At 38.3% G+C, this 15397-nt stretch overlaps 1 protein-coding gene across 12 annotated transcripts in view; it reads left to right on the top strand.

The window, feature by feature from the left end:
• HDAC9 (histone deacetylase 9) overlaps positions 1-15397 on the top strand; it is a 580466-nt gene that overhangs the window by 167976 nt on the left and 397093 nt on the right. For all 12 annotated transcript variants that reach the window (XM_065883429.1, XM_065883432.1, XM_065883431.1 and 9 more), the window contains 2 exons: positions 351-561; positions 992-1209. In XM_065883429.1, the coding sequence (XP_065739501.1) occupies positions 351-561; positions 992-1209 (429 nt within the window). The remainder of the gene's footprint in view (positions 1-350; positions 562-991; positions 1210-15397) is intronic.

Here is a 15397-nt window from a genome sequence, read left to right as displayed (position 1 = left end):
AGAAGTGTATTAAACTATTTTAGAAATAACCGTCCCAGTTATTAAGCCTGAAATTAGCATGATTTTTAATGTTAAAAAACGTTTTATTTTGGGTTCCGTATAATGATACCCAATACTAAATTGTCTCCAGTGCTTCAGCTCTATTTTTGTTTCTCCTTTGTTAGTTCACTTAGTTCACAAGACATGGTGTTATCCATTTTCCCTACTCAGCCATTGGATAAGGTAGGGCTTTTTGGTCGGGGGTTAGGGGGGGTGGGAATTATGGAATAAGAAACTAATCTAATGATTTACAGACCTAATGACCCATATGGATGAAAGTGGATTAACATCAGTATTATTTCTTGACACAGGCTTCAAATTCGCTCAAAGAAAAACAGAAGTGTGAGACCCAGACACTCAGGCAAGGCGTTCCTCTGCCTGGGCAGTATGGGGGCAGCATCCCGGCATCTTCAAGCCATCCCCATGTCACTTTGGAGGGAAAGCCCAACAGCAGCCACCAAGCTCTCCTGCAGCATTTATTATTGAAAGAACAGATGCGACAGCAAAAGCTTCTCGTGGCTGGTAATTCATAACGGCACCATTTGCAGGTTATTTTAGGGCTTTCATTTTATCAGCAATTCAATGTAATGTCTCTTTAACTCAAGACCTAGTAAAGATTCAGTGTCATACATAGGTCTCCCTGATACCTACTACTGTGGAAAGACTGTTGTCTTTATTTATTCCTCTAGATCCATGAAAAAAAAACTCACCTTATTTAACCTTCATACATACCAGAGTGGACTGTTGGTGAGTCATTGATCAGTTGCATATCTGCCCAGTGCTTTGGCACTTTTGCCTTCACCCCACCCAACCTAGCCTTCTGATATTTGCCCGGTAGTATACTACTTTTCGTAAAACTTACCCCATAGCTATTTTCTGTAGCTTCTTCCCTAAATTGTGTATGTGTCTGTGTGTGTGTACATATATACATGTACATATATGTTTTTTTCAGGTGGAGTTCCCTTACATCCTCAGTCTCCCTTGGCAACGAAAGAGAGAATTTCACCTGGCGTTAGAGGTACCCACAAATTACCCCGTCACAGACCCTTGAATCGAACCCAGTCTGCACCTTTGCCTCAGAGCACATTGGCTCAGCTGGTCATTCAGCAGCAACACCAGCAATTCTTGGAGAAGCAGAAGCAATACCAGCAGCAGATCCACATGAACAAGGTAAGTCCCCAAGCCACGTCCACATGCCATAACCACTGGTGTGGAAATTGGGGTTTTCTTCACTGACGTGTGCATACAAGAGAGAATGTTGGTGTCCATCACAGCCAAACGGAGACTGCCCTCCTGGCCGTGCTGTCAGGGCTCAAGGGCACCATCACATTATCACTGTTTTCTCCATCACTACATGCGTAGGACATCTGTAGCAAAATTGAGCTCCTAGATTAGAAAGTCTCTTGTGATTGGGTACCTATCTTAATACAGAAGCACATACAGGCACATGTGTGCAGAGCCCCATTTTTTGTTATTGTAGTAAAGGTGTGAGGCAGAGTTGAAGTTTGCACAGGTGCTAGCAGCTATGCCAAGGTCGGCCAGTTAGGTATTTCTCAGCAACTTCTATGTATGCATGTTATGTTTATTTTTTAATATGCCCTACTTTATTCCAGTCAGTGTTGAAGCGGTTTCTCAGAAACTTGTGGTAGTTTCTTTCTGGCAGCCTTATTGTGGCTGAAATGGACAGCAAATGCCTGAGTCACAGCACATCCTCAGGAGCCCTCCTGCTGAGGCAGCCACAGTCATTCTAAAATAATGGTAGCAGGCGGGCCAGCAAAGCATTTGCAGTGAACTTGTAAGCAAAACTGGTCTGTACAGTTTTGCCACTACTCTCTGTTTCAAAGTAGAATCCTCTCATTTCTGGAGAATGAAAGGTCCTGAATATCAAAATTCTTTCTATTATCCTTTGTTACTATATCACCTCCAGATATCTTGTAGAGACATTATATTGAGAAACAATCTCCTGTTTACTGATAAATGGATAGCTAAAAATTGAAATAGTATTTAAATGCTTTATTATATTGTGATATAAACAAAACAAAATCTCATGGGAGAAGGTCTAATCATCTTTCTAATAGCAAGAGAAGGGGGTGTTTATCATGTGCTCACCTTATTGCAGGTGGGATTAGAGATTTTCTCTCCTCTTTGGCCTCCATCTTATGGAGCACAGGCTCCGGACACGCAGGCTCAGCGGCCGTGGCTCACAGGCCCAGCCGCTCCGTGGCATGTGGGATCTTCCCAGACCGGGGCACGAACCCGTGTCCCCTGCATTGGCAGGCGGACTCTCAACCACTGTGCCACCAGGGAAGCCCTGGCCTCCATCTTAACAAGGCAGAGCCATGAAGGGAGCATGGGCTGAAGACCACAATACTGAACACAAATTCTCCCAGTCCAACCCTTTGCAGCATTCAAAGATGACGTGTATGTGTGTATATCGGGGTTCAGGGTGGTTGGCTGTGCCAGCTGCCTCTCCTGTTATCGTTTGCTGTACTGCAGGTTGTATTTCACTATATTTCAGACTCTTTCTGTATCATCACATTAATGCCTGTTTTATTGCTACAGCATTTCTCTAAATTTATCAAATTGTTTTGGGTACAAACAGTCTTGTCAGAGGAGAACCAATTTCCTTCTTGTATAATGGCATATAATACTCCTTGTCTTGAATGTTATTCTGCATGTGTACTATCTTATGGTAGAGTTACGTTGGTTTGTTTGTTTTGTGGTATCTTAGCACTACTTAAAACTACCAGGTATTCTTGAAACATTGTCCAGTGTGAGAGGAAAGACTGGGAATTCTACTTTTCACCTCACAATATTTTGATCTGGAATTAAGTTCATTTAGAAAAGTAGTATTGGATTGTAAGTATACTTTCTGCTACTCGGTTCTATTTCCTAGAAATATGTGGATGTGCATATTCTATTATAGGTAAATTGATCCCTTTGAAATCATCATCTACAGATGATTTCTATGAATACCTTTAAGAATACTTTGGAATACATTTTTTATGACCTAGAGTTGCCACTGCTTCACACTCAGATGGTTTGTTAATATCAGAATCTTTGTATATTAGTATCACAGTGGAGATTTTGACAGGCAGATGCTAACCTCAGTCACATGGAAGAAACTAAGATGGAAAGCAGGCATTTGCATTTTAGCAATGAGAAAAGCAAATCTTATCAGAGACCTTCTCCCATGTGGAGCTGATTCCTTGGAATCTGTTAAGAATTCTTCCCAAAATTAGAAACAAACCTATACTTTTAGGTACATGTTTGTACAGTGGTTTGATTATTAAATCTTGTCTTAATTAGGCAAAATGAAGCCCAGAAAACTTCAAAGTACAAAGCTGATCTTTATATATTAACCTCTCTCAACTTGGGTGTTTAGATTACTCAAGCAGGTCTCTACTTGGCTTTTCTCCATGTATATATTCCATATGTTTAATCAAGATGGCATATGCACACTGGGTATTCTCCAGATTTGAAAATATTTCACTTGCCCTCAATTGTCTAAGGAAATAGAGAAGAATCTTATTAAATAAATCTTGAACTCCATCCTGTTCCATGGTATTCACAATAGAACCATTAATAAATGAATTGCTACTGTTCACCCTGCCCCATGAGGTAATGAAAACATTTAGTTCACATTAGGAGAAGGCCAAACTTAGATGCCAAAAGATAACAAGTTTCTATATAATAATATATTTATGTGTACTCTAACCATTTAGAATAACCATTAATGAGAAATAACCACAGAAACTTTAATATGTGTCATTTTTTTCCTATTATCATGCAAGAACCTTTACTGAATCCATTCAAATTGGAGCCAAATAGTTGGCATCATAAAAGCATGGTTCTTACTCTTGAGATACTTATTCCAGCAGGAAATATAGGCATACATGAAGACATAGGTGTGCAGATGACATATTTTAGAATGTCTTTTCCTTTTATTCCCTCAGCTTTTCTTTATGGTTCTTTTTTGAGGAATTTAGGAATTTTGAGGAAAAATGGAGTGAGAAGAAAGAAAAAATAAGTAGGTTTATCTCTAAACTTACATCATATTAAATATGATTGGGCTTCCTGGTATGAAATTTTTAATGATTTATTTGAATTGCTAAAAATCTTTAGAAGAATTAGAAGCAAAGCTATACTTTTCAGAACAGTTTATACAATGATTGGCTTATTAAATTTTAAAAACTTTCTCATATCTTGCTATTATTTGACTGCATTTATGAAAGCGGTCATTCATGCTTGTTATAACTATACAATGTAAATGTTATTAATCATACTAAACAATTTACCTACCTGTTACCTGATACTTTAATGACATTTACATGGGAAATTTGTGTGTGGTAAGATGTTAAGCCTCATGTAATTATGTTGTAAGTGCTTAATAGCTTAGCAGAAATACCCCAGGAATGGGTTTGTGTAGCATTTGTATTGCTGTATCTACCAGTAAATAATGGGGCAAGTCTGAAAAATGAATGAAAAATGTCAGAATGATTTATCTCTGCTTATCAGTTTGTATATTCTGTTTTCACTGAAAGAGTTTTGGGAAACTTAACCATAAGAAAACCACGGCTTACAACATTTGTTCTTTGATTTTTTTTTTGAGACATTTACAAAATTTAGAAATGCATTTAAACAATTTATATTACTAATATATAGTACCTTCATGTTTCAAAAAAAACCAAGTTTTTTAATATGAGGATTTCAAAAGAAAACTGTTGCTTTTGCCAGTATCTTTTGATTTTTTTATTAGAAAAAAATGGTTTCTAAAACAGAATTTTCCTTGTAAATACAAAATAGCAAACAAAAATATAGGAGGGTATTGATAATTTTCTTCTGAACCGTTTTCAAGTTTAAATATCGCCACAGATTATCTGGTAAAAACTATGATGAAAACAAAATACCACAGTTACTTGGACGTTTTTACGATTTTTGAAGGAGTATTCTGACCACTGCCTAATTACCAGAAGGGTAGATCTCTAGTCACATCACTCTCTGAATGATATACAGAAATTTTCCAAAGTATATTCAGGCATTTTTGTTGTGAAATAATTTGACATAGATCTCTGACCCCTTCCAAATGACAACATTATTCTTTGAATTATTTCTCAGTTATAGCATTAATAGAATAGCATTGGTTGATGCCTAATTGTTTCTGTTTTAATTAGAATTTTAATAACTTTTCTAATACCTATATTTTTCATATTCATTCCATCAAATCCATATGAGAAGAAATTTTAAAATTATTTCTTCATTCAATACTTATGTATAAATAATCTATGCAAGTATCCATTTAGCAAATCATTACTGAATTCTTACTTGGTACCAGACACTGTTTTAGGCACTAAGAAAACAACATTCATTATCCTCATGGAGCTTACCATATGGGGAGCAGGGGACTGAAATATTCCAGTAAACAGTAATACAATACAATGTTTTAAGTATTAGGATGGGGCACATGAGGAAGGAAATTGTTTTCTTTGAGGAAACAAGATTTGAGACTTGTTTAGTTCTTCTCAGGATTATCTTGTCCTTTTTACATCTTTTCCTCTCCCTTCTCTCTCTCTTTCTTTCTCTGTTTCTCTCTCTTTCCTTCCCTGCCTCTTTCTCTGTTTCTCTCCCTCCCTCTCTCCCTCTCTTTCTTTCTTTGTAAAATGCTCTGTGATAAATACCTTATGCATTCCTATGACTGGATATCAGCCAACACTTAAAAAAACCCCCACATAAATCATGAGATGATATCTTATACGTGTCAAGGTTCACTCTAGATATAAGTATTTATTATGTATTTATTACTATGATACTTAGGCATTTTGACATGAGTGCTATTTTATCATAATAAAAATATATCTAAGACAAGAGCAGTGAAGGGGAGTGTGGGCAGATGTCCTACATTGCCCTTATTAAAACAGGTAGATTTTATGTCTGACAAGCAAGGCTTGAATATAGTTAAGCTCAAATGCTGGCACGGAGCTAATGGGGAGCTTTCATCAGTTTTGGAAGAGAATTTGACCCTTTGTTTGAGCAGTATCTATTGTATTCCTTTTCTTGACACAATTTTCTAACATAAATGTTACATTTTCTCCATAACCCCTCATGATTCATACCCACTCCTTGTCCCCAACAATCCATCCAGAGCAACTCAGGGGAGAATATTCTTTCATGCCTGTGGTCACATGCAAACATAGCATGGTTGTGTGTGTGTGTGTGTGTGTGTGTGTGTATTTTTCCTTATAAAGTATCCTTGAAGGCAGCACTAAAATATAACTGTTTTGTGCACTATTAAGCAAAGTGTATATTTTCCCAAGGAAATTAATGTGAACGACAATTATACAGACAGTTACAATCCCAAGAGTTTATATATTTTGAAGTCACACTTCATATTACTTTATTTTAATAAGGGTATTTCTATCCATGCCTTACTTGTAAGAAGATTAATATTTTAAGGATAATTAGGTAAGGACCAGGTACCGCTTTCTGCTTTTTTGCTACACCTATTTCTCCTAATGTATCTTTTCCTCCCCATCTTTTATGCAACATGCATCTTTCCAGAACCTTTCCCATAGGGACCTTAGGGTTAGGATCATTTAAATGATGCCAGCTCTCTTTTATGTGTAGGATCTTCTAGGAGCTGGGACACTATGCTGGCATTCTTATGTGTATCATCTCCTCAAACTATAAGCACACTTTTTTTTTTTTACTATCAAGAAAGTTAGTTTAAAAGGGCTTAAGTAAGCTGACTGAGGTGGCTAGGTTAGTAGTTGACAGAGCTGGGATTCCAGCGTAGGTTGCATGACACAAAAACCTGTCCTTAACGTAAACTTAGGCTTATGATTTCAATGTTGCTTTTATCACTAAGCAGGAGACAAGGTTTTCCTAGCTTTATTTTTGCCAAAAAGTAGGAAACTTACAATAAAGAAACAAGGCAAACAAACAAAAAAAAGGAGGGTTATCTTATTTTTAAGGTATTTGTTTGGATTTGCCAGGAAGGAGAAATCCCATTTGCTGACCTTGCTTCCCAGTTCTCCACTCATTGCCCTCCATCCAGTTATTCATTTGGATGTCTTTTTATATGGACCCGATGGCGGGACTTTCAGATATCCTGTTGACTTTCCAGCAATGCAGTGTGAATGCAGTACAGAGCCAACTACAGCCAGGCCGCACTTCATTCCTTTCTTCTGTGTTGTAACATTGCCATATTTTTTAGACTGGGCAAACATCTTCTCACAGGAGTTCTGAGCAAGCCTGAAGCTGAAAGTCAACTGACTTCATCAAGTTCAAGTGAAATGCAAATGTTGGCATCTCATCTATGGGTGGTTTGGAAAATGCCTTGTTTTAAGTTTTGAAAAATGGATGAGTAGAAACTTGAACTGGGCTTTCATTTAGGAAAGTAGGCATTACCGTTGTCAGGTTTAATTTCTCTCTATCCATTTGACAGCTTGTTTCCATGCAGAGTCTTTAATCACCAATTTAGGATTACATTTTGCCCATTAGATGGATAGTATGTCCAAAAACTTTAGCAGGCATTGAAAGGCAGTCTTAATTTTATAACAGTAAAAAGCCTCCTAGATTATTTATCTATCTATAGAGGTTTATAAAAGAAACTTTGACTTTACCCTTAAATAGATGCTATTTCGACATGATTAGCCCAATGTAAATAGATCCTTGTAGGTATGTATTGGGCTTAAAAAAAAAAAAAAAAACTACTTATGCTGCAATACTGGCTTACATCATCATAGAGAATTCATATAGGAGCATTTCACTATATAATTACAAGTTGATGGTTTATAATATACAGAAAATGGCTTGTTGCTTTATTATTAGATGTGATGAAATCCTGTGTTTGGAAAAGAAACTAAATGACCATTTCAGTGGATTAATGTGTAACATTCATAAACGTTCCCAGGGCTGCTTTCATAACTTGAAGACCAAGGGAAGGACCTCGACCTTTCCCTTTCACTCTGCACTGTTAATCTAGTCAGAGACGCTTTTATTGAATGAGAAAAACAATAGTTGGACATGACTATGAGGTAAGAAAATAGGGGAAAGAAAAGTATCTGGGGAATTAGGCCATGTGAGTGGTTTGACTGATGTTGATTCCAGGAGTTCAAAAGGAGAGGGAAGCTAAATAATTTGGTTGTTTCCCAACCTTGACAAATAGTTTCATTTGACAGAATGAAATAATTAGGTCTTACTAAGGAATTTTTAATATAACTAAGTGATTTGTGGACATGAAAACCACCGATGTGTAGCAGTCTCTTTGTTACAGATTTTGGTTGCTTATAAGTTCCTGATTTTAGGGTTTTTTTCCTCTGTATCTTTCTGCTCTTTCTCTAAATATTTATGAAGACTGAGGGATTATAGTGACCCTGAAATGTCATACAGTCTGGAGTATTCCCATTCCTTCAGGCAGAATTGCATCCAGGGCTCTGCTCCCATGTCCTAAATATACCGTTACTCTCTTGCTATCAACTTAGTTGTATCAACCAGCAATAAAAACTCACTTCTAAAACATAATTTCCTGGCATGGAATAATTGGTGTTCCACAAAGATTTATTAGCAACTCTTTTGCTGCGTCCTGGAAGTGAAGGCAGAGAAGGCATGTTTTTCCCCTTGAATGGCTCATAGACCTGCAGATAGATAATTTTAGTCAAAGATAGTTCTACAGAAGGCATAGTTCATGTGAATTGCAAAATCTAGAATGCTGGGTAGCCTTTCCAAGAGAAGTTTCTGATGCCCTGCACACTTATTTATTTGTTCTGCGATTTTGGCCAAAGTGTCAAACCTCTTTTCCACTAATGCCCTAATCTGCATACTTTAGAGGTTTATAGTGAGAATTCCATGAGAGGATGTATTGAAAGTGCTTTGTAAACAAAGTAAGAAATCCTTCCATTTAACACAGTATTTATATTCTTATATAGCACCAAGAGTTATACCTTCCCAGTTACGTTAATGGAAATGGCTTTCTGGAAGTGTAGAATATTTCTAAGACACACATTTTTCACTTGCCTCAGTATTGCATCAAGCTACTTTGTTGTAAACCAAACCATGAAATTTTGTTCCAGCCCTTCCTTGCATCTTCGTATTCATCATGAAGCTGACCTTGTTTTCTCTTTGGAACAATATTATGGTTAGTTATTGAATTTTTTATTGAGGTATAATTCACACACTGTAAAATTTATTCCTTTTGCCGCACAGTTGGATGAGTTTTGACAAATGTATATCGTCATATAATTACTGCAATCAAGATATAGAACAATTCCCTCAACTTCCAAAATTCCCCTGTGTTGCTCTTTTGTAGTCAATCCATACTCCTACCTCCAACCCCTGGCAAAGTACTTGAATTTTTGACCATGTAGGGAACATAAAACGAATCAAAAGTATGAGGGATGGTGTATTTTAAGAGCATGCAGACATCAGCCCTAAATGATTTAAACCATAAAATGTTCAAGCAAGAAGAGACATAAGGGATTCTTTGCGGAGGTCACAAGCTGATAGTCTATGGACTGGATCCATTCCATTGAACTGATGTCTTTGGCCTGCCTGGTGTCTTAAAAAGCATTCAAGTTTTTGGTCAATCATTTCAAATACAAATCTGGATTTCTGGCATTGCCTGAAAAGTCTGGCTACACTGGGCCCACTTTTCCATGTGGCAGTTATTGTCTGGGGTTTACTCTTGGTTGTCTTTTTTAAGTATCGCTTGCACTGCTATCCGGTTTACCCAAGCAAGGGATTGAAGGGAGAAAGGGAGATGTTTATGAGTCAAGTGATCAGGAGCTCCCTGGCTTTGAGATCTTGTCTATTCTGAGACACAGTCCAAAATCACCAAGAGTTAGCAAAGAAAATAAGCATGCCTTTCCTCACTGTGCCTCTCTTCATTACCCTTAAAGAAGGAAAAAATAAAACTTTAAAAGAAAATGCACTGTCAACTGAAGATCAAGAAGGAGATTATCAGGGAAAAATCCTATTATGTAATATAAAAGGACATAAAATTACACAGTGCTCTAAAAGAAGGAAAAATAGCTCATTTGTGTTCTAGTTAAGAAAAGCCCCTAATAGTCTTGTTAAACTCTCTTGCTGAGGATTTTATGTTCTGAAAGGCCAGTCTTCCTGTTTCCACTTTTCCCCACCTAAATCCAATCTTCTGTAGCAGCCAGAGAGATCATTTACAAATGCAAATCAAATCATGTCAAGGGCTTCCTAAAAACTCCCCAGTTGCTCCTTATTGTTTGTTGGATAAAATCCAAATATCTTTTCATGGCCCACAGGCTCTTGCCCCCTCACTGACCTTATCTCCGACTCCCCACCCTTACTCGCTGAGCTCCCACCACATTGGCCTTCTCTCCAGTGTGTGAGGAGTCTCCTTCCATCTCCTGGAATGAACTGCGAGTCACGGTTCTGTGTGGAATGTTCGACCTCCAGGTGTTCTTGTGATTCAACCTTGGTTTTGGAGTCTCTCTCAGCTCAAACCTCAGCTATTCAGAGCGGCCTTCCTTGCCCATCCAAACTGGACACAGACACCCACTCCTTCCCCCATTATTCCCTATCACATTTAGTTCCAATCTTCAGTTACTTATTTTTTATTTCCCCCTGAGAGACAGAATCTTGCCTGATTGACCGCTCTCTTCCCAGGTCATGGCCTATAGCAAGTGCTCAGTAAAAATTTGTTGAATGAATGAAAGAGTGGGTAAGTTTCTCTAACTAGCCGGGAGGAGGAAATGTTCAGTCTCCTTTCTGGAAGTGAACACATAATTGAGTTATTGGAATATCAGGATGTTTTGAGAGCCGAAGAAAGGATATTTTAATTGCTGGCATTGTTTTGGATAGTCGTTTAGCATTATAAAAATAAACGCATTTTTATTAAGAATTCATTTGATCCCTAGATTAATTTTATATCTCTTCAGTATTGGCAAGAAAGGGTGTTTTTCAGTTTAGAGTTTTAACTTATGTGAATAATGGACCAGTACTTAGAAAATCTTTCTCTCTTGTTATTTAACTTTGCTTCTGCTGGTTATTTCCCTAAAATTCACAGAAGCAAAATGGCATGTAGTATTTTGGCTTGAGTCGGAGTTCTTCTCTAAGAAGACCTCTTGATTTGAAAGCCCTCCAAGCTCTGGTTGTTTTTGAGAACAGTTGGTACATACCTAATCTATTTGTGAATTGAGGCAGAATTTTATCATTATTTTTAAATCTAGTTTCCTTGGAGCTTAAGGGAAGGGTTTTATTTTCCAAAAGAAGTATTTTACATTTATTTAAAAGGAAAAAAAAAAAAACTTATGCTATTGCCATTCCCTAAGTAAAATCTGTCTTAAAATCTGAGGCAAAATAAGAAAGTGATGAATAGGGTTGAAGGTCATTTTGCATGGTTTAATTCAAACACTTGTGCTGAATGGTTTGTTGGCAATTTTAGAAAATCAGATGTCTATCAGAAACAGATTTACTCCTTGTATACTCCGTTCTTAGTTTGATATTCCATATCTAAAGATATTTGTGGGGACATGAAGGATTTCTGTGGCTAAAGTTAAAAATATAAATGCTGGTTTCTAGAATTTTATCAAACAATGTAACTTATACAGAGATGGTCTTAAATGGGTCAATGTGTAAAGATTAGCAGCACAGCCTTTAAATATTATTTAATGAATTTTACACCATTTGCCAATAGATTATATGATGTTCAACATGGAATTATGTTGAACATGATATAATATAACAAAGTCCAACCACTGAAATTGTGGACTTGCTATAGTTATGACCCTAGCAGGGATTGATAAGAATTCAAGAGTCGAGTTATAATACTTGAAGCTGTGAGCAGTTTGGATAAATTATCATGCTATCTGGTCTATAAACTCTCCAGTGTAAGTGTGTATAGTGTGTGTGTTACAAACCCAAATGGTGATGGACCGCCTGCAGCATTCTTAGTGTTTGGTACAATTGCTGTACAGTAGCATGGAGAATACAGAGACATGCTGACAGATGAGGAAAAGCACAGATAAAAGGAGTAGAAGAAGCTGCTCAGCCATCATCTTCTTCATCTCAGCTGGGTTCCCCACCAAAGTAACTCACCTGGTGTCAGACGAATGACACACAGTGTGTTTTACAGATGGGGCCTCAGCCGAGACTCACGCAGGCTTACACATTTATCTGTCACACAGATGTTTCTTCTTGTGTTTTCTAGCCAGCAAGGCAACAGCTCAGCTTTGCTGGGGGATCACCTCCAGATGTTCAACCAAAGAGAGACCCTGCCACCCCACTGAGAGTAAGCAGACAGCTCCTCCCTGCAGCTGGGGCCACTCACCAACAGTACAAATTAGAAAAGGGTTTGCTCATACCTTCTTTGTAATGGTCACATTTGTAGTTCAAAAACACATAGAAGACAACGTAGTCCAAACACTGGATTTCCTAGTAAATAGTCAGAAACTTACAAATAACAACAAGTAGCTTTTCACTTTAAAAATCTGAAATAAGTCAAACCTGGCAGGCAGTTTTCTGTGACTTTTGTTTGCAGATCTTCTTGATGTTTATTGCTGATTTTTCCACTCCGGCAAATTTGACTGTTTAAATAAAAACAGCTTGAGTCAAATATCTAAAAAAAAATAAGTGCAGGTCAACTCCCTCTGTGCATTTATATTTTGCAAACCAGTCTCCAGGAGATCCCATTTATTTCTTTTGTATTTTTTGAAACTTCACAAAGAGCATGTTTTATTCCATAAACGGTGAAAAAGTAGTAGTTATTATTCACGTGGATACTGGCATTCGCCTCATAACCTGGGGGGAAAAAACGTTTCAAAGCTTTGTTGCTACGCACTAATTAAGTTTTCAGATACTTATGAAGACAAGTGAGAGAGAAACAAGGATAAATCCTAGATTTTAGACTCGTGCCACTGGGTAATGCTGTCTACTCAGATGAGAAAAATTAGGTGATCAATACATTTGGGTGCAATGGGAATAAAGGTTATCTTTGAGCTACTTAAAGTTTCTGATGCCTGTTGGATATTTTAGATCTAAGTGATGACGTTGGGTAAGCAGCTGAATATGCAAGTTTGGAGCTCAGGGGAGACATTGGAATTGTTTATATGAATTCAGTTGTCATTGGAATATAGCCGTTTGAGAGGAGAATGCAGAGTGGAAGGGTGTAAAAAGTTCTAGGTGTCTTCTCTTCTCTGTAGATGACTCGGCTTTTACTTGGGCATGAAATTCCTTCTCTATAAAATAAGGATTTGAAGAATGTTATTAGAAAATTTCCAATTCCAACATTTTACGTCTATACGATCTCCACTCATAAGTCACTGTTTTGTGTCAAGAAGCATTTCTTTTACAAACCCGTAAGGAGTTCTGCCCTTGGAAGAGATCATTTTGCCGTCTGGCCTTCTTGTCCAGTTATCATAGCATTATCCATTCTGGCACTTTTCTCCCTCGTGTTTCCTTTAGTCCAGCAGAAGTGTAGATGAATCCAGAGGCACCGGAACAAACAGTATTGTTTCTGTGTTGTACACTGGAAATTGTTATACACACTTTCATGTATGTCGCTGTGTCAGTGCGGTGGTAAATACCAAATGTGATTCATGGACTAAATGATATGATTTCTGGGCACTCCGGTGACCTCAGAAATACATTAACAGATCGGATTTTCTGTTAAAGGTTTTCTGTTAAAATGTACTTATGATTTATTCTGTAACCACTCAGCATTTTGTCAGTATTAAAGATTTTCTTTGACGTATTTGCTATCTGTAGGAAATTATATTTCAGTAAATTCACATATATCTTGTCTGGTCTTTGGCTGCACCACTGTGAGTAATATCAATCTCTTACTTTCAAAGATGCTATGATTTTGTCATGTTTTCTTTTCTAAAATGCTTCATCCTGACTGCACCTGTTAATATCCTATTTCAAGTGCCACTGGATTTGGTATTTATGCAGTCATTATTGGCTTTAACGAGAGAGATTTCAGTCACATAGTGTGGATGAAAGCCTAGTTGGCGAGAATTCTAAAGAGAATGGGACAAGAGAAATGAAGACAATGAAGAGAAATAACTCAAGAAGTTTTACTGTGAAGGAAGGTACATAATGGGTTTGGGGGTGGGGGTGGTCAGGGAGGTTTCATTTTAAATGGATGATAAGACTGAAGGTGTCCAAGTGGAAGTACTGCAGCAGAGAAGGGAAATGAATGATGGAGGGCAGAGTGGATAACTGCAGGAATGGATAGGACCCAGGGCATTAAGCTGAGGGGTTGACTAAGATAGGGCTGCACAGACCTTTCTTTCACTGGAACAGGAGGAAGAGTGAGTGGGACAGCTTGGTAGAAGAATGTTGAGTTTCTCTGGTGATGCTTCTATTTGCTCACCGAAATAAAGAAGCAAAGGTAGCAGGAGTGAGGAAGAGGTCTGGATATTAGAGGTTTGAGGAGAGAGGAAGTAATTTGAAATAGTCATTGAAAGAGTGGGAGAAAATTAACTAGAGAAATGTACTAGGATTTCCAGGCAGCACTGAGGGTCCATTTGAGGGTTATGATCACAAATTTGAAGAAAAACACTCAGTGTGACTGTAATTTGTTTATTTGTTTCCTAGCTTATTCAGCTGCTTGGGTTTGGCAGGGATTTAGTATTAACCAAGGTTAGAAGTCTTACTTATACAGTAAAATCCATATTGAAAAGGGCAGGGGAGTTGAAGATAATAAGCGAGTGATTTTTATCGAAGGAGAATGGAACCTAGTCCAGCAAGGAAGGAGGTCGGGGAACGAGGGCGGTGGCGGTGATGGGCAGTGAGAATGTGACAGGCTCAGTAGCTTGGAAGACCCTCCAGCGGTGAGGAATGATTGGGGTCAGAATATTCTGAGGGTGAGCCAGAAGAAAGAAACGATGTTTGAAATTGAGGTTTAGGAGAGTGTACAGTTACCAACGAAGACCAGGTCATCGGGAGCTGAGGTAGGGTGGAGGACAAGACCATTGGAGGCTAGGGGGTCAAGGCAGTGAGAGGCCACGCTGCAACTGAAGCTGAGGAGAGAAATAGCAACAGGAACGTCTTTTTACTTAGCGGGTGGCGTCTGTAACTTCCTCTTGGTTATTAAATACTCCCTGTAGTCAAACATCCAGAAGCCGGATAAGATGCAGAGTCACCCACAGGAAGCAGGAACTTTTTTTTTTTTTTTTTTTTTTTTCTGTACGAGGGCCTCTCACTGTTGTGACCTCTCCCGTTGCGGAGCACAGGCTCCGGACGTGCAGGCTTAGCGGCCATGGCTCACGGGCCCAGCCGCTCTGCGGCATGTGGGATCCTCCCAGACCAGGGTACGAACCCGCGTCCCCTGCATCGGCAGGCGGACTCTCAACCACTGCGCCACCAGGGAAACCCAGCAGGA

Source organism: Phocoena phocoena, chromosome 9 (assembly GCF_963924675.1).
Source record: "Phocoena phocoena chromosome 9, mPhoPho1.1, whole genome shotgun sequence".
NCBI classification, from domain to species: Eukaryota; Metazoa; Chordata; class Mammalia; order Artiodactyla; family Phocoenidae; genus Phocoena; species Phocoena phocoena.
The sequence above is the reverse complement of the archived record's forward strand: the minus strand, read 5'-3'. Positions and strand labels throughout refer to the sequence as shown.